The 23,180-nt window shown below is 65.5% G+C and overlaps 9 protein-coding genes across 9 annotated transcripts; 5 read left to right on the forward strand and 4 right to left on the reverse strand.

The window, feature by feature from the left end:
* Positions 1–169: 169 nt before the first annotated feature.
* Positions 170–2,892, forward strand: JCM10292_000811 (proline--tRNA ligase; the record flags this gene model as incomplete). The annotated part of the gene is made up of 8 exons (XM_076650170.1): positions 170–452; positions 666–1,133; positions 1,195–1,330; positions 1,395–1,470; positions 1,529–1,607; positions 1,666–2,276; positions 2,355–2,662; positions 2,733–2,892. The coding sequence occupies 8 exons, from the start codon at positions 170–172 to the stop codon at positions 2,890–2,892; spliced, it is 2,121 nt and encodes a 706-aa protein (XP_076504295.1).
* Positions 2,893–3,134: 242 nt separating this feature from the next.
* JCM10292_000812 (uncharacterized protein) lies at positions 3,135–8,162 on the reverse strand (the record flags this gene model as incomplete). The annotated part of the gene is made up of 7 exons (XM_076650171.1): positions 3,135–3,345; positions 3,423–3,605; positions 3,667–4,046; positions 4,103–4,234; positions 4,292–4,990; positions 5,045–7,303; positions 7,368–8,162. The coding sequence occupies 7 exons, from the start codon at positions 8,160–8,162 to the stop codon at positions 3,135–3,137; spliced, it is 4,659 nt and encodes a 1,552-aa protein (XP_076504296.1).
* Positions 8,163–8,484: 322 nt separating this feature from the next.
* On the forward strand, positions 8,485–9,386 carry JCM10292_000813 (uncharacterized protein; the record flags this gene model as incomplete). Its single annotated transcript, XM_076650172.1, has 4 exons — positions 8,485–8,695; positions 8,757–8,825; positions 9,073–9,143; positions 9,213–9,386. The coding sequence occupies 4 exons, from the start codon at positions 8,485–8,487 to the stop codon at positions 9,384–9,386; spliced, it is 525 nt and encodes a 174-aa protein (XP_076504297.1).
* Positions 9,387–9,696: 310 nt separating this feature from the next.
* GPI8 (GPI-anchor transamidase) lies at positions 9,697–11,326 on the reverse strand (the record flags this gene model as incomplete). The annotated part of the gene is made up of 8 exons (XM_076650173.1): positions 9,697–10,074; positions 10,148–10,258; positions 10,335–10,452; positions 10,525–10,699; positions 10,763–10,968; positions 11,032–11,054; positions 11,117–11,140; positions 11,198–11,326. 8 exons carry the CDS (start codon positions 11,324–11,326, stop codon positions 9,697–9,699), a joined length of 1,164 nt encoding a protein of 387 aa, XP_076504298.1.
* A 350-nt stretch (positions 11,327–11,676) lies between these two features.
* Positions 11,677–14,367, forward strand: LEE1 (Lee1p; the record flags this gene model as incomplete). The annotated part of the gene is made up of 4 exons (XM_076650174.1): positions 11,677–11,806; positions 11,947–11,985; positions 12,072–12,133; positions 12,211–14,367. The coding sequence occupies 4 exons, from the start codon at positions 11,677–11,679 to the stop codon at positions 14,365–14,367; spliced, it is 2,388 nt and encodes a 795-aa protein (XP_076504299.1).
* Positions 14,368–15,154: 787 nt separating this feature from the next.
* On the forward strand, positions 15,155–16,694 carry MTF1 (RNA polymerase specificity factor; the record flags this gene model as incomplete). Its single annotated transcript, XM_076650175.1, has 7 exons — positions 15,155–15,479; positions 15,546–15,640; positions 15,707–15,836; positions 15,896–16,050; positions 16,107–16,372; positions 16,442–16,586; positions 16,653–16,694. 7 exons carry the CDS (start codon positions 15,155–15,157, stop codon positions 16,692–16,694), a joined length of 1,158 nt encoding a protein of 385 aa, XP_076504300.1.
* Positions 16,695–18,402: 1,708 nt separating this feature from the next.
* Positions 18,403–19,800, reverse strand: JCM10292_000817 (uncharacterized protein; the record flags this gene model as incomplete). Its single annotated transcript, XM_076650176.1, has 3 exons — positions 18,403–18,938; positions 19,232–19,641; positions 19,745–19,800. The coding sequence occupies 3 exons, from the start codon at positions 19,798–19,800 to the stop codon at positions 18,403–18,405; spliced, it is 1,002 nt and encodes a 333-aa protein (XP_076504301.1).
* Positions 19,801–20,200: 400 nt separating this feature from the next.
* Positions 20,201–21,668, forward strand: SPT20 (Spt20p; the record flags this gene model as incomplete). The annotated part of the gene is made up of 4 exons (XM_076650177.1): positions 20,201–20,323; positions 20,385–20,792; positions 20,855–21,087; positions 21,146–21,668. The coding sequence occupies 4 exons, from the start codon at positions 20,201–20,203 to the stop codon at positions 21,666–21,668; spliced, it is 1,287 nt and encodes a 428-aa protein (XP_076504302.1).
* A 126-nt stretch (positions 21,669–21,794) lies between these two features.
* Positions 21,795–23,159, reverse strand: JCM10292_000819 (uncharacterized protein; the record flags this gene model as incomplete). The annotated part of the gene is made up of 3 exons (XM_076650178.1): positions 21,795–22,684; positions 22,743–22,956; positions 23,013–23,159. The coding sequence occupies 3 exons, from the start codon at positions 23,157–23,159 to the stop codon at positions 21,795–21,797; spliced, it is 1,251 nt and encodes a 416-aa protein (XP_076504303.1).
* Positions 23,160–23,180: the final 21 nt, after the last annotated feature.

Genomic DNA, 23,180 nt, shown 5'->3' on the forward strand with positions numbered 1-23,180 from the left:
CGCCACGACGTCGTTCCTGCCAATCCGGGCGTACCGCGCCTTGCTCCCCCGCCCCGCCCTCGCCTTCGCCCGCCCGCTCACCCGCGTGCCCCTCCTCCGCCGCTCGCTCCACCCGGCGACCCCGCACCTCAAGCGCTACCGCTTCGCCCCGCTCCCAGACCCGCCCGCCATGGACGCAGACGCCCTCGCTGCCCGCGTCGCCCACCTCGCCCTCGCCCCCGCCCCCGCCGCGTCCGACGCCGTCCCCGTCCTCAGCTACTTCTTCACGCCCAAGAGCGGCTCAAAGCACCCCGACAACGCAGAGCAGGACCTCAAGCTCGTCGTCGCCAGCATCGAGGAGGCCAAGAACCTCGGCGCAGCAAAGGCCCTCGCCGCCGCAGTCGGCCTCAAGGACATGCGCGCCGTCTCTGGCGCAGACCTCGAGAAGCTCCTCGGCCGCACCCGTGACCAGGGTCAGTCTCTCGCCACGCTGCATGCCCTTGTCTAGGCTATCCGCGCGAGTGCGCGCCGGCGCTCATCGCCCGGGCGCGGCGGACCATCCGTTATCGCCTCGATCGGGCTGCCGCCGTGCACCACAAGAAAACGCACCGATGCAGTCACAAAGCCGCAAGCGGGTTTCCTGTACTGTGCTGACGCTTTCACGCTCTCTGTGCACCGTGTCGCAGCTTCGCCGCTCTCGCTCCCGCCCTCGCTCGCTCCCTCGACCCTCCTCATCACCTCGTCCTCGCTCTCGTCCGCCCCCGCCCTCTCGATCCCCTCGCCGACCGACGCCGCGCAGCAGCTCGTCCTCTCGCACGCCGACTGGCACAAGGCCGTCTTCCAGCTCAAGACCGAGGGCGCCGCCCTCAAGGAGGCCGAGTTCCTCCTCAAGGGCGTCGACGCGCCCAAGCCCGCCGCGCAGAAGGCCGCGGGCGCCCCGGCCCCCGCGGGCTCGTCGGCGGCCGCCAAGGCGCAGGCCGAGCTCGAGGGCCAGGCCGGCGTCCAGCTCGGGCTGACCGTCAAGAAGGAGCAGGCCGTCTTTGGCGACTGGTACCAGCAGGTCCTCATCAAGGGCGAGATGCTCGACTACTACGACATTTCGGGCTGCTACATCCTCAAGCCTTGGTCGTACGGCATCTGGCAGGAGATCCAGAGTGAGGCTTCTCGCCCGCTCGCACAGCACTCATCAGACGTTGACGGCCTATCCCCCTGCAGCGTGGTTCGACCGCCACATCAAGGCCCTCGGCGTCAGCAACGCCTACTTCCCCATGTTTGTGTCGCAGACCGTCCTCGAGCGGGAAAAGGACCACATCGAGGGTTTCGCTCCCGAGGTCGCATGGGTCACTCGCGCGTGCGTCGCCTATGTCGCTGTATTCCCGCAACTGGCCCGTGCTGATCAACCCTTGCACTCACAGTGGCAAGTCCGACCTCGACGTCCCCATCGCTATCCGCCCGACCTCCGAGACCGTCATGTACCCGTACTACGGCAAGGTGCGTCGCTGTGCACCTCGTCGACTGCGAGGCTCAACTAAGCAATCCGTGCTCGCAGTGGATCCGCTCGCACCGTGACCTCCCGCTCAAGCTCAACCAGTGGAACTCGGTTGTGCGCTGGGAGTTCAAGAACCCGCGTATGTTCCCCACTCCTCTCCCTGCTCGATCCGAGCTGACCGTCTCTTGCCTCCACAGAGCCGTTCCTTCGCACGCGCGAGTTCCTGTGGCAGGAGGGCCACACGGCGTTCCAGACCAAGGCCGAGGCGGACGAGGAGGTCCTCCAGATCCTCGACCTGTACCGCCGCGTGTACGAGGAGCTCCTCGCCGTCCCCGTCATCCCCGGTGTCAAGTCGGAGAAGGAGAAGTTTGCCGGTGGCCTGTACACGACGACGGTCGAGGGCTTTATCCCGACGACGGGCCGCGGCATCCAGGGCGGCACGTCGCACTGCCTCGGGCAGAACTTTTCCAAGATGTTCAACATCACGGTCGAGGACCCGGCCAACCCGGGCGGCGACAAGCTGCACGTGTGGCAGAACTCGTGGGGCCTCTCGACGCGCTCGCTCGGCGTCATGGTCATGGTCCACGGCGACGACAAGGGCCTCGTCCTCCCGCCGCGCGTCGCCCAGCTCCAGGTCGTGATTGTCCCGACGGGCATCACGGCCAAGACGAGCGACGAGCTCCGCGCAAAGCTCAACGACGAGGCCGACCGCATCGCAAAGGACCTTGTCAAAGCTGGCATCAAGGCAAAGGCTGACCTCCGCGACGGCTACACGCCCGGCTTCAAGTACAACGACTGGGAGCTCAAGGTGCGTTGCTCGCGGATGCTGGTCTGTCACCGAGGGGTGCCGGTGCTGACCTAGACCATTGCTTGCACGCGCTCGCAGGGTGTTCCCATCCGCCTCGAGCTCGGCCCGAAGGACCTCGAGAAGCAGGCGGTGCTCTCGGTCCGCCGCGACACGGGCGCCAAGGAGTCGCTCCCGCTGTCGGACCTCGGCTCGTCGATCCCGGCGCTCCTCGAGACGATCCACGGCGACATGCTCGCGCGCGCGCGCGCCCAGTTTGACAGCTCGATCGTCACCGTCGAGCAGTGGGAGCAGCTCGTGCCCGCGCTCAACGGCAACAACGTCGTCGTCATGCCGTGGTGCGAGGTCGAGGAGTGTGAGGACAAGATCAAGGACCGCAGTGCCAAGGAGTGCGTCGCCTGCCTCTCTCCCGCCCCAGTCTCTGCTGATTGCGCTGACACGTCGCTTACACGATCGCAGGTCCGTCCAGGGCGCCGAGGACGAGCGTGCCCCCTCGGCGGGCGCAAAGTCGCTCTGCATCCCGCACGACCAGGCGCGCTTCGGCAGCGTCGAGGGCAAGACGTGCCCGCAGTGCGGCGAAAAGGCAAAGCGGTGGACCCTCTTTGGCCGCAGCTACTAAGCGGGCCTCCGCGCCATGCGTCCTGTAGTCGTTTCTCTCTGGTCTCCACTCGTTCCGGGCTTGTGACCTTGCATTGCTCTCTCGCTGTTTTCTCATCCGCTCGAGCAAGTCATGACGGGTCTTACAACACGAGACAGAGGCAAAGCGCAGAGGCAGAAATCTACGCAAGGGATGAGCAGAATTAAGAGGTAGACAAACCTACGAAAGTCGAAGGGGAGACAAGACGAAGGGAGGGTCGCCGCTCAGGCGGGGAACGGCCGTCCGCGCACGCTCGGGTACGCCTGTTCGCGCAACCGCTTCTTCGGCGCCGACTGCTCCTTCCACGCCTGCGCGAGGCGGCGCATCCGCGCGACCGCGATGACGGAGAAGGCGACGCTGCGGAGCGAGGCGGGCTTCTTGCGCGAGGGAGCGGAGAGCACGGGGAGGTTGAGCTGCGTCATGATCGAGTCGATGCTGTGCGTTCAAATTCCACATCACGTCAGCTTGTAGCCCACTGTGCGCCAAAGCCGTCGAGTGAGAAGCGGACGCACGTCTCCTGCTTGTCCTGCACGACGTTCTCGAGATAACGCTTCTGCACGCCGGCCTGGGCGCGGAACTCCATCTCGCGCTCAACGCGAAGCTTGAGCTGTCGGATGAGCACGAGCAGCCCCTTCATCTCGGACTTGTGCTGCGCCTGCAGCTCGTTAGACGCTGAGGACGGAGGATTCGTCGACCTGCGGGAGATCGTAGGGATGTTAACAAGGCTTTGTGACACAGTATCTCGAGATGACGTACGAGCAGACGTGCTTGAGCGCTTGTTGCTCCATCGCCGCGAGCTTCCGCTTTGCGAGCGAGAGCTCCTCGCGCACGCTCACGAGCTGCGCGTCTTCGCCCTTGTTCTTCGCGCCGAGCTCGTCTCGCTCGCGCCGCACCGCGGCAAGGTCGAGTCCGAGGCTGATCGCGTCCTGCCGCACGCGGTTGAGGTCCGCCTGCAGGCCGGCGACGCCGCGGAGGATGTCGCCGCGCTCGTCCTGGAGCATGCGCTGCTCCGCCTCCTTCGTGTGCAAAGAGTCGCGCAGGGACTGGATCTCGGCAACCTGGCGGTCTAGCTGCGACTTCATCGCGACCTGGTCTGTGCGAGTAGTCGTGAGATCCGAGTCGACGCGAGAGGCGCGCTGCGACTGACGGCGTCAGAGCTTGCTCAATCAGAATATTCGTAGCTGGTCCGAACCTCGTTGACGTCGGCAAGCTGGCGAAGAAGGTCGGCTCGCTCGCTGACGAGCTGCTCCTTCTCCTTGCGAAGCCGCTCGACGACATCGGCCGCAACGGCCTGCGCAAGCTCCTTCTTTACTGCACGCAGTTCCTGCTCGTACCGAGTGTCAGCCAGCTTGCGTTGATGACGAGGTTCGACGCGACTTACCACCTCGGCCGTTGCAAGTCGCGCCTCGAGAGCCGCCTTGGCCTTGCCAGCCAGCGTTTGCTCGTTCGCCAGGTTGCGCAGCCTCGAGCGCTCGGTACGCAAGTCAATCTCGAGCACGGCAATTTCGTCGCGCGCGTGCTTGAGATCACGCTGCACCGCCTCGTGCTGCTTGACCGCCTTGGCCTTCTCGGCAGCGAGCTCCTTCGAGCGCGACGCCTGGTCCTGGAGTACACCATTCTCGACGCGCAGCTCGGCAAGCTTGGCGTTGACGTTGGCGAGCGTCGTCTTGAGCGACTCGGTCTTGGGACTGGCAGCCGACGACGCATCGGCGAAGGTGATGCCGGTCCGGTCGACTCGCAGGCGGACACTCTTGTTCGCGTCGAAGGTCACGCGACAGTCGGGGCAGTGAACCTTGGCGAGACGTGCTTGGACGCGCTCGAGCGAACCACCGGCGCCGAGCAAGCGCTCGAGCTCGTCTTCGAGCTGAGCGATGCGCGACTGGGCGAGCGAGAGCTGGCGGGCGAGCGAGATCGTGCCTGAGCCTGCCGCTTCGAGGCGATCGAGCTTGCTGTCGATCTGAACGTTGGCGTCGGCGAGCTGCGATTGGAGCTGCTCGACGATTTGCTCGAGCTCGTGAATCTGCGCGAGTAGGGGAGAAATGGTCTCGTTCGCGGCGCTGCCTGGACTCCAGGTCGACAGCTGCGGATCTCCATGTCAGTACATGCATACCTCCGCGAGAGGGACACCACGCACATTGCCAAAGAGCTGGCCGGGCGTCTTGGGCGTGTAGACGGAAGGCAGAGGACGGAGCGCCCATGACTTGTCGGGCGTCTTGCTCGGCGAGTATTGCATCGAGACCTGCTGGCGCAGGGACTTGACGCGATCCTCGAGATCTGCCTTGTTCGCCTCGAGCTGTCTAACTTCGAGATCCCGAACCTCGGCGGCTTTGTCGGCGCTTGTCGCCGCGGCGAGCTGGCGTCGAAGGTCGTCGGCCTCCTTGCGCGCCGCGTCGAGCTCTTCTTCAAGCGACGAGATCGTCTCCTCCTGCGAAGCGCTGTAGACCTCGTTCGCCAGCGGCGACTTGGCCTTGGGAACGTTGAGGCCGGTCAGGCGAGTCTCGAGACCAGAGCTCTTCTGCTGCTCGGCGTCGAGCTGGGCTCGAAGCGAAGCAAGCTCCTCCTCCTTTTCGGCGAGGACCGTCTCGTTGTCGACGAGCTGCTGCGCCGAGTCGTCGAGCGCGTCCTCGAGCTGCTTGAGCTCCTCGTCCTTCTGCGCAAGCTGCTGCCGCAGGTCGTTGTCCGCGCCCCCCGGACCATCCCGCTGTTCGAGCTCGGCGACGTGTCGCTCAGCCGCCTCAAGCTCCTCCTGCATGCGCGCGAGCTCGTCGTCGCGCGCGGCGACATCGCCGCGAAGCGTCTTGACTGTGTCCTCGAGGCGTGCGACATCGCCGCGCAGCGCGTGCACCTTCTCCTCGAGATCTGCCGCTGCCGAGTCCGATGCGCCCTCGACGAGCTTGCGCTCGAGCTCGTCGCGCTCCTCCTCGACGCGACGCAGGCGCTCGCGCTCCTCGCGGCGCGCGTCGTCGTCTTCCCTGCGCTTGGCCTCGACCTCGTCCCTCGCGCGCTCGACCTTGCGCTCCTGCTCCTCCATGACGCGGCACAGCTCCTGCTCGAGCTCGGCCATCTTGTCGGCAAACTCGGCCTCCTGCTCCTCCATCTGCTTGCGCGCGCCTTCGAGCTCGACGTCGCGCTCCTCGAGCTCGACGAGCAGCTCGTCCGTGCGGCGCTGCAGCGCGCCAAAGTCGCTCGAGCTCGCCTCGCCCGCCGCGGCAAAGTCGCGCTGCAGCTTGGCCAGATCGGCGCGGAGCGCTTCGCGTTCGGCGTCGGCCTCGTCGAGCGCATCCTTGAGCTCAAACACCTCGCGCTGCAGGCCCGACACGAGCGTCGACTGCTCCGTGTCGTCAGCATCGCCGGGCGATGCGCCAGAGACGACGCGCTCGCGCAGCCGCCGAATCTCGTGGTCCTTCTCGGCCGCCTGGGCGTTCGCCCGTTCGAGTGCGGCCTCGAGTTTACGGATGCGGTCCGCCGCGTCGCCGTCGTCCGAGCCGCCGATGCCGAGCTCGTCCTGCATGCCGCGGATCCGGCGCTGGCCCCGGACAAGGCCGTCAAGCTCGTCGAGGCGACTCGAGCGCTCAGCCGCCGCGGCGCTCTCGTCCTCCTCGGCGATGCTGTCGGTGCGACTGCTGCGAGCAATACCGATGCCGCCCGCGCCGGCGACGACGCTCATCTCGCGGATCGTGTCCTCGAGGCGGCGCGTCTCGCCCTCGAGGCGCTCGACGTCGCGCGACGTGCGCTGCAGCGTCTTGACGAGCGACTGGTTCTCCTCGGTCAGGTGCGTGTTGAGTGTGTGGAGGTAGGCGTTGAGCTTTGCGCCGTTGAAGCGCGAGCCGGGTGCGGTCAGGCCCGCTTCGGCGCCCGAGCCGCCAGAGACGGGCAGGGACGTGTTGGCCTTGTGGAAGGTCGTAAGGTCATTCGAGGAGCGGTCCGAGGCAAAAGAGGTCGAGGTGTGCTCGGCGCCGTCCTCTGCAGCGGCCGGAGAAGCGATCGACGGCTTCTGCGCTGAGCGAGCAGGATGCGGCGTGCCGCGCGCAAAGCGCGGCTTGGCGGTCGAGCGAAGAGTGGTGAGGAGGTGCGAAGCGCGACGCTGTGCGGCTAACTGATTGACGAAGGGGGTCGAGGGGTCGACGTTGAGGTTGAGGGAAGCGAGGGGCGAGTCGAGCCGTGGCGTAGCGTGCGATAGCGCCGGCGACGGCGATTTGCCGAACGCACGCGAGGGCGTCGCGTCGTGACGGAAGTCCGAGAGGCTCTGGTGCGGCGAGGTGCGCGGCGACGAGTTGCGCCCGAGTTCGGGCGAGGCGACCGTCGTCTCGGTCGCATCGCGCTCGCGCAAGGGTGAGAGCGTCTCGGGGAGGATGTTGTCGAAGGATGATTCGCGCGGAGAGGGTGAGGGCTTCTGCGACCGCGGTGGAAGCTGTGAGCGCATGGCGACACCGAGAGATGCGGGGAAAGCATCGCACCTTGACAGTCGGCGGAGCCTCCTGCAGGTCTCCCTCGTCGTCGAGGGGTCCCAGCGCATCTAGCGGATGCGCTCCCCTTCGCTCAGCATTCCGCTCACCATCCGTCTCCGTTTCATCTCTCCGGCTCGTCTCCTCTTCCTCGTCGTCCTCCGTCTCGACCTGCGCAGGTGGCAGCGAGGCAAGCTCGAGCGTTTGCTCGACACCCCTCGATGTCCCAGGATGGGCATCGAGCTCGTCTTCAGCGCCGCTGCCCCCGCTGAGCACGACCATGCCGTCGCGACTGTTGTCGAGGTCGTCGCCGCGCCGCGAGATGGCGCTCACGCCCGAAGGGCCTTCGTCCGTCTCTTCATCCGTCGTCTGAAGCTCGCCTGCAGCTCGTCGTGGGGCAGTGGGCGAGCGTGCGGCGGGGCGGCTGAGGAAGCGCGACTTGGGCCCGGCGGTGACAGTCGCGTTCGAGTCGTACCCTCCCTGCGAGAGCGTCGAGCGAGCAGTGGGTGGTCCAATAGTGGACTGGGAGTGTGCGTAGAGCGTCGACGGGGCTGGTGTGGACGTGTAGGGCGTGGGCGGGCTTTGTTGATGAGCGTGAGGAGGGGGGACGTTCTCCGGCTCGTCGCGCGCAGGCGGGGACAGGGGACGCGTCTTGACAGGCGAGTATGCGAGCGTCGAGTCTGCTTCGGTCTCGGAGAAGCTGGGCAGCTCGGCGGGGAGGTCGGGGAGGTCTGGCAGCGACTGTTCGTTCAACGCGTGGATCCGCCGCAGGACGCGCGAGGGCGTCTCGGGCGCAAAGACGCCCATGCCGGTGTGAGCGCTGTGCACGCACTCGGCTGTGCAGCAAGCCGCCGAGGGTGAGTCTCGTGCGAGAGAGGGCGACAGCAGAGTCGCGCGCATCCTTGGTTCCGTTCGCTTCGTCGCTTGCTGCACCCTCCTGTCCTTCCGCCCGGGAACGGGACACCCAGCGTTTCGGCTCCGCTCGACTTTTTGCGCTCTACTCCCCGCTCGCAACTACGCCGCGAGTGAGCCCACGCCTCGTCTCCTCGCGCCGACCTTGCGTGTTCCAGCCCGTGAACACGTCGTGATGCGCGTAGTGATTCAGCTGACGTTCTCTTTACAGCGACGCATGGCGGCGCCTCCTGCAGCTCTGCCCGGCCCTGCCCCAGTCCCCACTCCCGCCCTCTTCCAACCAGTTCACGCGGACACGAGAGCACTTGCTCTCCAACTCCCGCTTCAATACCTCGGTAACCCGAATGCACAAGACTGGGCGCGCATCGAGCAGATCTGCGACCGCATGCGGCATCAGATCGCGGGCGCCCCAACTGCAGCGAATGCTCGTGCGTCTGGGCCACTCTGCTTGACCGCGACGTCTGCAACGCAACTAAGGCCGGTCCCCAGATGCTTTGCAAGCTCAGTTCCAGCGCTGGAACCAGTTCCAGTTCGATTTGCGCACCTTCAACGCCCCCGGTGCGCGCTGCCCTTATCAGCTTTCGGCAGCTCGCTTGTCCCACAGAGGCTGATGGCTTGTATTCAGCGATGCCAAACAACCTTCTGCAAGTGCTACAACAAGGCTTCGCTGCTCTCATCACTCGTTTTGACCGTTCCGACGCTCGGGCAACGGCCTTCCGCAATAAGGTTTGTCTTCGTGTCTTGCCTAGCATCATGTGATCGAAAGCTGACAATTCGCTGCAGCTTCTGAACAGCAACCGTGCAGGTCTTGTGCCAGACGTCCTTCTCCCGGTCCCGAACGACCTCAACGAGTTCTTGCCTCAGGGCAACGCCCCGGTATGTTCCAACTCGAGGCAGTCTACTTTGGTCGTGGTCCGCTGACACGCAAAACTCTGCTCTTGACAGCTCCTGGACAGTTTCACAACTCTCACGACACTCACGGGGCTCCAGCTCAACGCCATTCGCAGCTTCTACAACGATGCCGTCCAGCCGGGTCAACCAGCCGCCATCGTGTGGCACGCCAACGCAGCAGTCGCAGTCAAGCGTGACATTCTCCGCAAGTTTCTTGTGACGATCTGAACCCGTCCTGTCCTCTTTCGTGCCCTCCATCACTCTTGTCGTTGCCCCAGTCGTCGCTCCACAGGCTCTTTGCCCGCGCCTCCGTCTTGTTTTTGTCTTTATTCTCGCACCTTGCAATCCTGTCTGGTCACTCCGAGCATGTGGCACGCGCCCTTTGCCGCGTGTTGCCGTGCGTCCAGAAGAGCTCTGCGATCAGCTGAGCACTTGCCGCTGCTTCCTCGTGCCTGTTCTCGCTCACATGGAGATCTGACCAAGCTACACAAGCTGCCAACTGGTAGCAATACGGAACGAGCATGACGCTAGCCATGTATCACCGCTTGGCACGCGCAAGCACCATCCCACCGACATGTAGCAATCCGACCGCGCCCAGCGCGACGAGCACCTGCTGTTCCCTTCCCAGTCCGCCTGCCACTCCTCGTGCACCGCTTTCGCTCGTGACAGGCGGCGCTCGAGCTCGGCGCCGTCGCGGGGCGCGGGAAGAGCGCGGGACCTGCTCGCCCTCCTCCGCCTCCGCCTCGTCCTCCCCCTCGAGCACCGCGCCCGGGCCCGTGTCGCCAGCGTCGCACAGCTCGACCTGGGACACACCGCCGAAAAAGTCGGTGAGTAGCGTCTCGGTGAGTGGGCGGCCAAAGAGGTCGGAGCGCACGCCCGGCGTCGAGCGGATCACTTCGTACGACATCGTGTCGAACTGCGTTGTGCGGTCGGACTCAGCGAAAGGTTCGAGGAGAGGGAGAAGTGGGTGGGAGGACGGAGAGACGCACGAGGTTCTGCAGAGGGATGGGAGAGGTCTTGTTGATCGTCTCGAGGAAGGTCAAGACATGGTGGCTGTAGCGGTCGACGACGGCCACGCCAATATCGTTATCGGCATGGTGCTGCGTGCGGATACCTCGCTCAACTGATGCTCAAATTTGACAGACAAGACAGCGCAAGGCCGAGCAAGCAACGCACCGAGTACGAGTTCTGGTCCTTCTTGCTCGACCCGGCGGCGAGGATGTTGGGCGAGTAAAATTGGCTGTAGAGCGTGTTGGCCTGGCATGTGTCGACCATGAAGAAGATCTCGTTGTACCTGCGCGCTTTCTTCGCGTCAACATCCTTTTCGCCGGACCGAACGAGAACACGGGTGCGGAAGACAACGCACCGCCGCTTGGCCCACATGCCGCCGAAGGCGTCGGCAATGTCGTGCGCCGAGATCTCTTCGTTGTCTTGGAATTTGAGGAACTCGTCGCCGCCGTGGCCGGTCATGTAGACAAAGATGTTGGAGCGCGAGTCAGTGAGGAGGCGCTTCGAGGCCGGCGTTGACTCGGGCAAGCGGCCTGGGGAGAGCAGCAGCGAGTCAGACGAGGTACAGGATACTGAGGCAGAGGGGGCGTGCGCACCGGAGAGGAGGCGGAGGAATGTCTCGACCGAGACCTCCTCGCCCTTGTAGTCGACCTCGATCTGGTCGCCGTAGAGGTCGACCTTGCGCTCCGAGCTCGAGTAGACGGTGGCGGGGAAGGGGTTGCGCGGGTTGCACGCTGCGTCGTCGGCGAGCATGAGGATGATTTGCGAGTCGGGAATGCCGAGTCGCTTGACGGTGCGGTACCTGCAGCGAGGAACACAGGTGAGTCTCGTCTGTCCGGGCAGTTCCGTGCGGCTGATTGCTTACATGGCGAGGGTGTTGGCCATGTGCTGCAGGACAGGACAGCCCGAGTCAGCTTGTCGTGCATGAGAGCGAGACGAAGGGAGCGTACGCGGTAATTGAACCAGAAGCGCGACTGCCGGGGCAAGGAGTGAGCGGTGCGCGGCTCTCAAGAGCTGAGGAAGGAGCGCACAGTGCATACGAGGACTGCCCAGTTATTTGTGAAGCTGGCATCGTGGGCAGGAGCACCCGAGGAGGAGGACGAGGCGAGAGCGAGGGCCGCGAGCGCGAGCGCAGCCAGTGCGCGTGCGAGTGCGAGCATCCCGCCCTTCCACGCTACTCTGCGCTGCTCTGCTCGCGAGCACGCGCGCCGTAGACCGACGAGGAGGTGAGCGTCTCGAGTGGTTCGTTCGGCTCCACCTCGTCGCGACTGTCTGCTCACGCACCGCCAGACTGGCACGAGCGGGGCGAGCGAGACTCGTGCACTGCACGTACACGCCCACACTGCTCCCCTCACCCTCGTCGCGCCGTTGCACGCCGTCACTGCGGCTCGTGGTCCGCCTCGTCCCCTGTCGACTGGATTGCCCCCGCTCTCGCACCGCCCTACTGCTCAGCGCAGCCCAGCCACACAGCAGACTACGCCGTAGAAATACCCGAACCTGCTCACCAAGGATGCAGGCGGCTGCACCGACGCACGCGCCACCTCTCGGCCCGTCCGGGTGGGGGAACGCTCCCGCCCTCGCAAAGCACGCTCCAGCGCACCCGCCTGCGCACGAGCACGCAGCCAGGAAGCAAGCAAAGAGTACGCGGCCCTTCCCCTGCCCGTCCCTGCAGTCGCTGCCACCGAGTTGGCTTCGATTCCGCCCCTCCGTATCGCGCTCGGCACCCTCCGCGTGACTCGTGCCAACGCCGCTTACTCTCGCTCGTACCCGCTCTGCACAGGCAAGGACCTCAGCCACGTCCCCTGCAAGTTCTTCCGAGGTGCGCCCACTCTAGCACGCCCGCGTCGTCTTGTCACTCGCGCTCCCGCTGACCTCGGTTCCGCCGTGATGTGCCCACGTCTCCAGCCAACAGCTGCACCGCCGGCAAGGCTTGCCCATTCTCCCATGACGTGGCTGTACCGGGCACCGTGCGTCCCCCTGCCATCCCTCGTCTTCGCCACCCGACCTCGACTGACCTTCCTTCCCCCACTTGCGCATCCCGCAGAGCAAGCCCATCTGCCAATGGTTCGCAAAGGGCAACTGCAAGTTCGGTCACAAGTGCGCTCTTGCCCACGTCCTCCCCGGCCAGCCCATGTCCTTCGACCGCAAGAACAAGCGCGCCGCGCAGCAGGCCCTCCGTGAGGCCCAGGGAGGTGCAGGCGGCGTCGCGCCCGACGGCGGCGCGCTCGTCACGGCCGCACACGCGACGGCGCAGAGTCCGCGCCTCGTCGACGGGAGCGGACTTGTGCAGACGCTGCGCCAGTCGGCCGACTTTGGCGGCACCGCCGCGCGCTTGAGCGAGTTCGCCATGTATCAGCAAGCCGTCGCGGGGCTCGCTGGGCCTGGCATTCCTCTCAACGGCGCAGCTTCGAGCTCGGGCGCGAGTCAGGGCGGCGACGTCGACGCCATCTTTGGCTCGCCGGACAGTGTCGGCGCCGCGCACCGCACGCCGGCAGGTTCGCCCGCTCTGCAGCACCGCACGCTGCAGCACGAGTCGCCGCATTCGCCCCTGCACTTCTCTACAATCCAGCAGGGCCCGACCGCAACGTTCATCGCGCCGGCTGCGTCTGGCCTGTCGCACCACTTTGGTGCAGCGACCAACGGCGGCGGCGCGAGCGGGCGCTCGACCGTCGCGGCGCAGGCGATGCTCTCGGAGCAGGCGCGCCGCCTCTCGAGCACGAGCGAGTCGCTCTCTCCCCCGCGGCTCGCAATGCTCTCTCGCTCGCGCCTCAGCTTCAACAACGGCTCGCCCGGCGCCGACTCGTTCCTCCCCTCCTCGCCGCCGCTCGCCGTGCCGGGAACCGCCGCGGGCGGCGCCGGCGGAGTCAACGGCGCGACGAGCATCTTTGGCACGTCGCCGTTCTCGGGCTCGCGCGGCCTGTTCATCCCGAGCTCGTACGACAGCAACGAGGACGGCGCCGGGTTCCCGCGCTCGCCGCCCGTGCGCCCGTCGATGCTCGCCGGCGGCGAGATGCACCGCTCAGGCTCGGGCCGCGGGCTGCCCTGGCAGGACGCGTTCGAGGACGACAATGACGAGGACGACGAGGACGGCGCGGGAGAGCTCAACGAGGGGTTCCTTCCCTCGTCGCTCAACGACCTCCTCACGCCCGAGGAGATGCGCCGCCGCACGCAACGCGTCAACGGCACCGCCGTGGCGACCACGCACGCCCCTTCGAGCCTTTCGACATCAGCGCCGTTCGACCCTTTCCTCCTCCCGCCGCACCCGCTCGCTTTCAACAGCCAGTCGGTGCCCGCCGAGCTGCTTCTCGCCGCTGGCAAGCCCCCTCTCACGTCGAGCGCCTCTGCAGCGGGCGCAGCAGCGCTCGCGGTCCCGCAGCCGACGCTCGGCGCGAGGTCCGCATCGACGCAGGCGGTGACCTCGTTCGGGCTCCTGAGCTCGAGCGTCAAGGGGCACAATCCCTCTGCGAGGCCGTACGAGCCGGGCTTCCCGAACGGCAGTGGCGGAGGAGCGGGAGCCTTCGCCGGTTCGAGAGGCTCGCTCTTGTCGCAGAGTCGCACGCGAGAAGCGACCATCGTGCCCACCTCTCCCGCCATCGGCTCGTCCGCCTCGAACGCGACCGAGACGCCGCCGACGTCGTCGCTCCTGAGCGCGACGCTCAACGGCCCGCTCGGCGCGAGTGCCGGCGTCTACTCTGCCTCGTACAGCGACCCGCCCGTCCCGCCACCCTCGTCCGCCTCGCCCCTCCCCACCTCGGCCGCAGCGGGTGTGCACGCGCGGTACGCGCAGACGGGCCTCTCGCCGGGCACGAACGCGCTCCTCGCCGCGCCCGGGTCGAGCCTCCCCGGCGGGCTCGCCGCGGGACTCAGCAGGCTCCACCTCGTCCCGCCGCGGCACACGGGCGAAACGCCCCCGGGCGCGAGCAGCCTCCTGAGCGAGGCGGGCCTCGGCGGCGCCGGTGGCAACGGAGCCCCGCCGCCTGGGTCGGCGCTCGCGAGGAGGATGTCGGGCCACGCGGCGGCGGCGGCGCCCCCGCCGCTCGTCGCGAGCCCGCTCCAGAACGAGCTGCACCCTGACGCGGCGGGGCCACGGAGGCCGGGGCTTGCGAGCGCCAAGAGCGGAGGCGAGGGCAGCGTCGGCGGAGGGGACGTCGACGAGGTCGACGTCGACGACGGGATTCAGTTTGACATGGAGGTTGCGTGATGCGCCCGGTTCTGTTCAGGCTCACTCGTCTGTTCCGCTTTGTCCTTCGCTGTGACGATACTCCCTCCCCGCGCACAAAAAGCCGGTGTACCTCTCCTCTCGCCCATCCGTCAATTCCGTATGCCGTGCATCCGTCTTTTGCTGCTTCGTATCCGTACCCTGTAGTACTTGCCCTTCGTTGTTCAAAATAGGATCCAGCGTTCCTCTCGCACTGGCTGGCGGTGTCGGCTCCATTCCGAGAAAAGCCAAGGTTCGGGGGCCAGGTAGGAAGCTCGCATGGGCATCTTGCCGTAAGCCTGCGCGCTTTGTGCTTGTTTCACGTCCCACGAGAGCTGGCTGTCGGTCGCAGTAGCGCTTCCGAGCGCCATGCGCTGGCCAGGGTCGTTCGCAGCAGAGAAGGAAGCACGGTGGCACGGGGGCAATGTCCTCAGCATGCTGGAATAGCCGCCTGGAAAGTTTGAAATCAATTTGCGAGCGTTCTCAAGCGGGCCAAGGCAGAAGAAGCAGGGCAAAGCTGGGAGGCGAGGACCGAGGAGCAAGAGCTGATGAGAAGGAGAAACGGCCAGCGAGGGTGACACAGCCAGAGTTGCGGCTCGAGACTAGCCCAGCGCTGCTCTAGCAACCTTCTTTAAGCTGCAGGATCGGCCAGTCGCTCGCTCTGGCGTGGTGCCGGTGTTGCAGGAGGACAACGACCGCGAGCTGCCGACGAGCTTCTTCCGCTCAGTGCGCCCGCCTCTGCTCGTCTTGCTCCGAGCGAGGTCCTGCTGGTCCCGAGACGTCTGCCAAGATGCACTCGCTGCGCGCCACCACGACCCGCCTCGCGGCGTGTGCTGCTCCTCCACCTCTCCGCTCGTTCAGCACCGCCCGCCCCGCCCTAATCCGCGTCGTACGCAACGCCCGCCCCACGCCGCTCGACACGACCCTCAAGAAGCTCAAGCACCCGCGACGACTCCCCGACGGCGTGCCCAAAACCGAGCTCTTCACCGGCCTGACAGAGACGCCTGCCGTCCGCGGGCGATCGACCCTGGTCAACGAGGAGAGCGCAAGAGCGCTCGTCAAGGCATGGGGGATAGACCGCATGCAGGATGTCACGGTGGTCGAGGCGTACGCAGGTGCGCACATGCCGGCCTCTCCATCCGTACCCGCCGCACGCATCTGACCTTGCCGCGCTGCTACAGGGCCAGGCGGCATCACGCGAGCACTCCTCGAGCTGCCGAATGTCAAGCGCGTCGCAGCGGTCGAAGACGCTTACCGCTACTACCCTTTCCTCGAGGTGCGCTGCATTGCAAGGCCTCCGGAGCCCACCGGTTCCCTCGCTGACCAGGTGCTCGCGTCCCAGGTTTTGAAAGAGCGGTATCCCGGCCGTGTTGAGCACATCGGCGTAGATTCGTTCCGCTGGGAGGCCTACACAGAGGTGGAGCAGCGCGGACTCTTCGACGACGTCCCGACATTGTCGTTTGACCAGGGCGGTGCGTCTTGCTGGCTTTCCTCCGTTCGCGTGGCCCAGCTAACCTCCTCGGCCCTGCAGTCCACCCGAGTCTGTTCTTCGCAGCTCAGATCCCGAGCACGGTGTACGGCCAGCAGCTGTTCGTGCAGCTTGTGTCGGCGATCGCGGGCGAGATGTGGTACTTCCAGAAGGGGCGGATGCAGATGGGATTCCTCGGATCCGAGACGCTGTGGAAGGTGTGTAAACTCATTGACCTCTGCGACAATCTTTCGCTGACTGTTGGCGCGCGCAGAAAATCCTCGCCAAGCCGGGCGACCCAGAGTTCCACAAGCTCGCGGTCCTCATCAACTCGCTCGCTATCGTCGAGCGATGTGACACTCTTCTCGGCTTCGCTCCGCCCACGATGCACTTTCACCGCCCGCGCGGAGACATGGCGAGCTACTCGGCGATCAAGGTGACGCCGCGCGAGAAGCCGCTGGTCAAGAACTACGACGCGCTCGAATACGTCACGCGGCACATGTTTGTCGGCAAGGCGACCCCGTGGGAGAAGGCTTTCACGTGCGTCTCTTTGTCTACTGGTCTGACCTGCGTAAACGGGCTAACTCGGCGAGCGGGATGGACGCGCAGGTCGATCGCGCCCGGAGCGGGCAACCTCCTGCCCAACATTCGCGAGCAGGGCCTGGACGACCCGAAGAAGACGGTCAGCCAGCTCACGATGAAGGATTGGATCATCCTCGCCGACACGTTCAACGAGTGGCCGTTCCGCCCACAGGTCCGTCGTCCGCCCCGCCGCTCGCTGGCGTCGGACCCGTGCTGACCTGCTTCTCCTGTCTCGCAGACTCTCTTCGATGACTTCGGCTTCTCGGAGGAGCGCATCTGAGCGCTTGCCTCCGGTCTCGTAGCATAGACAACTCGCTCCCCTCGTTCTCGCAGGTTCCCCCTCGCCGTGCCGCTTTGTCCTGTTGTAACCCTATCTATCCTGCTCTTCAATTGTGCCTATGGCGATCGTCGCGCCGAGTCAACTTTGGTCGCTACACGCTGATACAGGGCGTTGCACGCCGAGCAGCGCCGTCAATACGCCTGAGTAGAACAACCGGACGACCTCGCTCACTCGCCGAAGCCCATCGCTTGCAGCCTCTTCGGACGAGCGTATGCCAGCTCCATCATGCACGCCGTGTCCTCATCTGCAGTCTTGCGCCGCCTGCCGCCATTGCGCAATCGCTCGCGCATGCGCTCCACTGCGCATCTCAAGCATTCGTGACCCGAGTCGTGCTGCTCAATAGTCGAGCCGTAAGAGTGCTTACCATCGCACGTCACAGACGCTGATTCCGTTCTGATTCGCACGGTTGCAGCGTGGAGCTGTCACCGCTCGACGCGCCTCGCTCTCCGTGTACTCCAGGGTCAGGCATTGGAGAATTCAATGCACAAATGAAATCATGCAGAAATGCCCGGAGAACGGCAACAAGCAACACCAGGATCTGCGCAAACAGGCCAGCTTTGACCGCCTGTTGCGCGCGAGGCAGTTTGACATGACCATCCCCTTCCCTGCTGGCGCTCGGCGCTGGCAGCCTCCACTCTTCTGCCTCTTGACAAGGATAGTCCGGAAGGCAAAGATTGAGAGGCGCCATTCCGGGTCCACTCTGCTCGAAGGTCAGGGTGCATTTTGCCTGCTCCGGGCACGGATGCGGGATGGGCAAGGGCCAGACTGCACAGACGCAACTTAGTGAGTGGATCATCCGGAAAGGAGGGCGATCTCAGCACCTGAGCCTGGCGCAACTGCCGGAAGCCGCGAGAGATCCCCTGTGGGCAACTCGGCAAGGACCTGCTCGTGCGAGCGACGGGGGCTAGTTGCGGCCTCTCGCTCCAGGTATCTTGAGCGCACAATATGCAGTACTGCCAGGTATTGAGTGCCTTGTGTCAGCAACGGCGGGAATTGATGGATGGGAGGAAGCGACGCACCGTAAATGCGCACCCATCGGTCCACAATCCTGCATTCGAGCCCTCTAGCTAAGGCTTCCAGCCTGGCGATCTGCACAATGCTGCATGGCAGGCGGGTGCGGAGGACTTCGATTTGCGCAATAACGCCGTCACGTGCAAACCAGTCGGCAGCATCGTCCGCCGCCAGCACATCCCAGGCCAAGGGGTCAAAGATGCCGTACCACAGCTCGAGCTGGCGAGTCCACTCTGGACAGTCGTCTGTACCAGCAGCAAATTTGGGAAAGACGTTGCGTAGGCGAAAGCGCAGCGAGAATGGGATGAACGTGGTCAGGGTGTGCGGGGGTATCGAGATTACCTGCGGCTGCGCATTCGAGCCGAAGCGGACGTGCATCTCAAGCAGGCGCACTAGTCAGGCCGACAGTATCACACTGACGGAGTTGCGAGCGAGCGAGAGCACGAGAGGCGGGTCGAGTTACGGTATGACACGTGGCGTCATATGCTTCGTCTCGTCCGCCTCTTCCTCAAGACAGCTTGTCGTCAGACTGTCGGTCTGCGTAACACCTGCTCGATTCAAGAGGCTTCGAATCTATGGACGGCACCTTCACGACGATACAGCGCCCCGTCTTCCGCCTCGACTACGCCGGTCTCACTCAGACCTCCCAGTCGGCGTTGCACGCATGCTCAATCCAAGCGCTGTGATGCTCTGAGCCGTACGTCAGGCGGACACCGCAGTCGTTCTGCAGCGCACCGGCGAGTGTGGCCCAGATGCCGACGTCGCCGGGCCGCACGCGCTGGAAGCCGACCACGGCGGACCCGTGGGTGTGGGTGGTTTCGACGTGGATACGGCGCAGGGCTGGTTGACCGTGCGGAAGGACGAGGCTGTCGCTGGCGAGAGGGTGCAGGCTTGACACGAGTGCCTGGACGAAATGAACGAACGGGCACAGATTGCCGCTGCCGAGACCACACACGTCGAGCAAGCTGAGGCGCTCTAGCGACGCCGCCGACGCGTTCAAGACGGTCCACCAGCGCGAAACCTGCGATGCGTCAATCTGCGGGTACGTTGCGAGGCAGACTCGGAGGCTCGTCAGGTTCCGACAGCGGCGAAGGCAGTTGTCAGACCACGGCGACGAAGTGAAGTCGAGGATGGATAGGCTTGTGAGCTGAGGAGCGAGCGCGGATAGGGCCGCTGCGAGTTTCTCCGCCCCATCAGCTTGAGCTCGAAGCGCCCAGGTTGTGAGGTCACGCAGTGCCGGGAGGACGCCTGGATCGAGGATGGCCTGCGGATCTGTCCGACCGAAGTTGAAGTCGACGAGGGCGAGTCGTGTGAGGGCAGGAAAGTAAGGTTTCGCTCGGCACATCCAGCTGAGCGTTGGAACTATATATCGTGACTGGCTGCGCCGACTGTGGCGGAAAGCGAGACTCTCGACTGCGGTGTGTGGCGCGTCAGCTCATAAACGCTTTGATCGACTCGGGACTCACGTTCACCATCGAGATGCCAGTCGAGGGGGAAGTCGATGACCCAGTCTTCAAAGCACACGTGTTTGAGCCGCGAGAGGTGGTATGGATAGCCCGTCTTGCATGTCTCGTGCATCGCGCTCTCCACAAGGCGCATGTGGGTTACTAGCCTCGCGTACTCGCGGCATTCTTTGGTCTGGCGGTAGAAAGAGCAGAAGGACCTTGTGTGTTTGAAGGTTGGTACTGGCCCGAACGTGATCTGCAGTCCGGTCGGGCGCCACTTCTTGCCGAGCAGCATCACCACTCGACCGAACAATGCGCGCTCGGAGGGCGTCGCCCCCTCGACGGCGAGGTGAAAGATGCGAAGGAGGATCTCATTGGGCAGCTTGACCCAGCGGTCGGGGTCCTCGAGCTCGATTGGGCTCGGTGTACTCCTGGAGAGATCGAGGCGCACGATCAGGATCACTCCGCGCCGGGGCTACGCAAGCAGCGACCGAGGGGACAGCCTTGCAGAGAGGGACAAGCAAGTGGACGCACGGAGATTCGAGGGAAGTCGAGCACAAGCACGAGAAGAGCGCTGCGAGTCTGCGCATATCAAGCAAGAAGCAGTTTGAGCAGTCTGAGCAGAAGAGCAGCAACCGGCCGAAGCGAGAGGAGCACCTCGGCCTCCGACGCTCCCGCCGCCACGCACAATCCGCTCGGAGGCTCGGCTGTGCTGACAGAAGAGTCAGGGCACCTGCACAGTCTCCTCCACCGGGAACGCGACTTCTCTGGTGCGCTCTCCGGCTCGCCCTCTCCCCCTTCCTGCCTCGCTTGTGATGAGGCTGGCCAGCTCGTCACACGCCTCAGGCAGACTCGTACGGCTGTGCGGAGTATGCAAGAGCTGTATATTGACTCTCACCAGCCACGCACAGTCTCGCTGAGGCTCCCGCCACCGCGGATCAGTCGTCTCTTCCTTCGCCTACTCCTCTCGCCTCCGCTGAACCGCCAGTGATGCCGTCCGGCGCCACGTACAACGTCACACGCTTCACGAGGCAGGTACTCAAGCGCCACAGACGCGCCCCGCCCTCGCTCGTCATCCACTTGTACCCCACCCACTTCCGCTTCGAACATCAGGTGCGCGGTCTCCCCCACAACTCCGCTAGCGTACCTGCACCCACACGAGCGCCGTCCGCAGCATGGCAACTTCAGCTATGACTCGCCGATGAAGTGCTTCCTCGAGGCGGTACGCGAGCAAAAGCTCCCGACCGACCTGCTCGACGTACTCGACGAGGCCGGCGTCGTCTACTACGACGGCTGCCTCATCGTCGAGGTGCACGACCACCGCGACACGCCCGCTGCCGCGTCGACTTCGCGCGCTACGCTCAGCTCGAGCTTCTCGCTGTCGCTCAGCCAGGCGCGCGAGACGCCCGCAACGAGCAAGGCCGAAGTGTATCGCATCGTGCTCGCACCGAACCCGGCGACGCTCTGGACCGAGTTGGGCATCATGAGCAAGCGCATCGAGCAGGAGGCGCAGGCCGAGGGGCGAGACGGCGTCGTTGGCTGGACCGAGGAAGAGGCACTCGAGATCGAGTCGGTCATCCTGGTGCGCATTTCCCGCTCCCTCGTGAACTTCGGAGCGCTTTCTCATGATCGCACGTTCGACAGAACCGCACGATGCCGCCATTGTGTCTCTCACCTTCGATGCAGACCTCGCGCATCGCCAACTCGATGCTGCGCGCGACTACGCTTCGCCCGCCGAAGCGCAAGCGCTTCTGCAGCACGGGCGACTGCGACGACGCGGACGAGGACGGCGAGGAAGGCCAGAAGCGCGAGAAGGAGGAGCACGAGAAGCTCATGAAGGTCGGCGACGAGGGCGTGCCGCGCACGAGGGGGCCAGCGTGCGTCTGCGTTCCACTTCCCTCGCTGTCTCGCGCGCTCACTCACGCTCGTTTGCAGCTTTTCTCGTCTCGCGTTCATCCAGGCCTACCGCGAGCGCCAAGCGAACCCAACGCTCGCCGCCCAGCCCGGCTCGAGTGCCACGTCGATCCGCCTCGGCGGCGCCACACCGGGCGGTCCCGCGGCGCACCCGCCTGCTGTGCAAGCCGCGCGGGGGACGCCGCAGCCCTCGCGCGCAGGCTCGCCCGCCGTGTCGGCCGTCTCGGGGCGGCCGCACAAGAAGAAGGTGCTCCCCGGCGCTGACGCCATGTCCGACTCGGGGTCGGGCGTGAGCACGGCGGTCAACACGGCCGCGCAGCAGAAGAAGGTGGCCAAGCTCGCGGCGCAAGCCAACGACCCGACGCTGCCGCTCGACCCGGTCGAGCGCGAGCGGGTCCTCGCCGAGCGCAAGAAGGCCCAGGCGCAGCAGAAAAAGGCCCAGGCGCAGAAGCGCAAGGAGAAGAAGCGGCTCGAGCAGCAGCAGGCCAACGATCTTTCGGTTGGCACGCCGGCGAGCAGCGGTGTTGGGACGCCGAGGTATTGAGGCAGGACGACGCGAGATGTACATGGTCTGTTCGTGCAGTGCCCGAATGGTGTCTTCCGTCTTTCGAACGTATCCGCGAGAGTTTCTCCTACTTGTGTCTTCCATCCGCAATGCAGGTCTATGGCTCTATCGCCCGACAAGGTCACGCACTCTCCGCCGCGCAACCCTCTGCTCCTGCTCGTCCCGCTCGCGCTCGGCCTCTTCCGCCTCCGAATCATCCTCCCTTCTTGGTGTCTCGTCGTCCTCGCCCTCGACCTCGTCCTCGTCCTCGGCGATCTCGAAGACATACTCGACCCCGCGGTCGACCGCCCTGACGCGTAATATGGCCGTCCCGTCCTCCTGCGTGAGCGTCACCTCCCTCGTCGGCTCCTCTCTCGCAGCCTCGACCGCGCCGGCGCTCGCGCCCGCGCCCACGCCGGTCGCCGCGCCAGCAGACAGGCGCCGTTCCCGCGCCGTCTCGGCCACGTTCTCGAGCAGCCGGTCCAGCGCAGTGCTATGCCGGTGCTGCCCCGCCGCCGTGAATTGATACAGCTGCAGCAGCTCCTCGCGCGCCGCGCTCGCACTCGCGTCGGGCTCAGCAGAAGACACGAGCGGGGGCATCGACGGCGATGCGGAGCGTGAGCGCTCGCGCTCGCGCTCGAGCGGCGGGGTCGGTGCGCGCGAGGCGGCGAGGCTCGACAGGCCGGAGAGGAGCGAGTCGCCGAACGAGCGCGCGTGCGCCGTCTCGAGCTCGGCGGGCGTGAGGGTCCCGCTCGCGGGAGGGGGAGACGCGGTGCGGCGCCGCGGGGTCGGGACGCGCGGGGCGGGCGCGACGAGGTCGTCGCCGGCGCTGAGGGAGAGAGAGGACAGAGCTTCGGTGGGCGGCAGTGCGGGAGAAGGGGTTGCTTCGCGCTCGTGGCGGCGAAGGTGAGTCGCTACTTCGCTCTGCTCGGCGGGCGAGAGGCGCGAGTGCGAGACAGCGAGCTGGCGGTGACCGTCTAGGACGCGTAACGTATGTATGTCGCCGTTGAGCGATTCTGCGGGCCGTCTCAGAGTAAGCCTGTGCGACAGAAACGCAGGAACGGGAGGACATACCGGTAAAGCCGGTCGCGACAGCAAGCACCCGCATCGGCAGGTCGGTGGCGTAGCGCTGCCCGATGCTCGAGAGCGTCTTGCAGTACGCCAGGGCCTTCATCAAGATGGCCTCGTCGCTCGTGGGGTCGAGGAACCATTCGTCGACCAAGTCCTCCTCGTCGTCGTCGAAGTCGCTGTCATCGTCGAGCAAGTCCAGCGCATCTGCGAGCACGTCCTGTCGAGAGAAAAGGGTCAGCGCAAGCTCTGACCGCTAGAGACGAGCACGCGCACCTCTCGCGCCTTGCCACTGTGCTGACTGTTGAAGCTGATGGACCGCTCGCGGCTCGTCGACGCCACGGGCGAAGCAGCGGCCGAGCGGGCAGCAGCACTAACGGCAGCCTGTGCCAGGTACGCGGACGAAACGAGCGGCGCTGCCATTGCTCGGAAGCGGGATCGAGC

This window comes from Rhodotorula paludigena (assembly GCF_050403205.1).
Source record: "Rhodotorula paludigena JCM10292 DNA, Rt_paludigena_JCM10292v1_ctg32, whole genome shotgun sequence".
In the NCBI taxonomy this organism is placed as follows: Eukaryota; Fungi; Basidiomycota; class Microbotryomycetes; order Sporidiobolales; family Sporidiobolaceae; genus Rhodotorula; species Rhodotorula paludigena.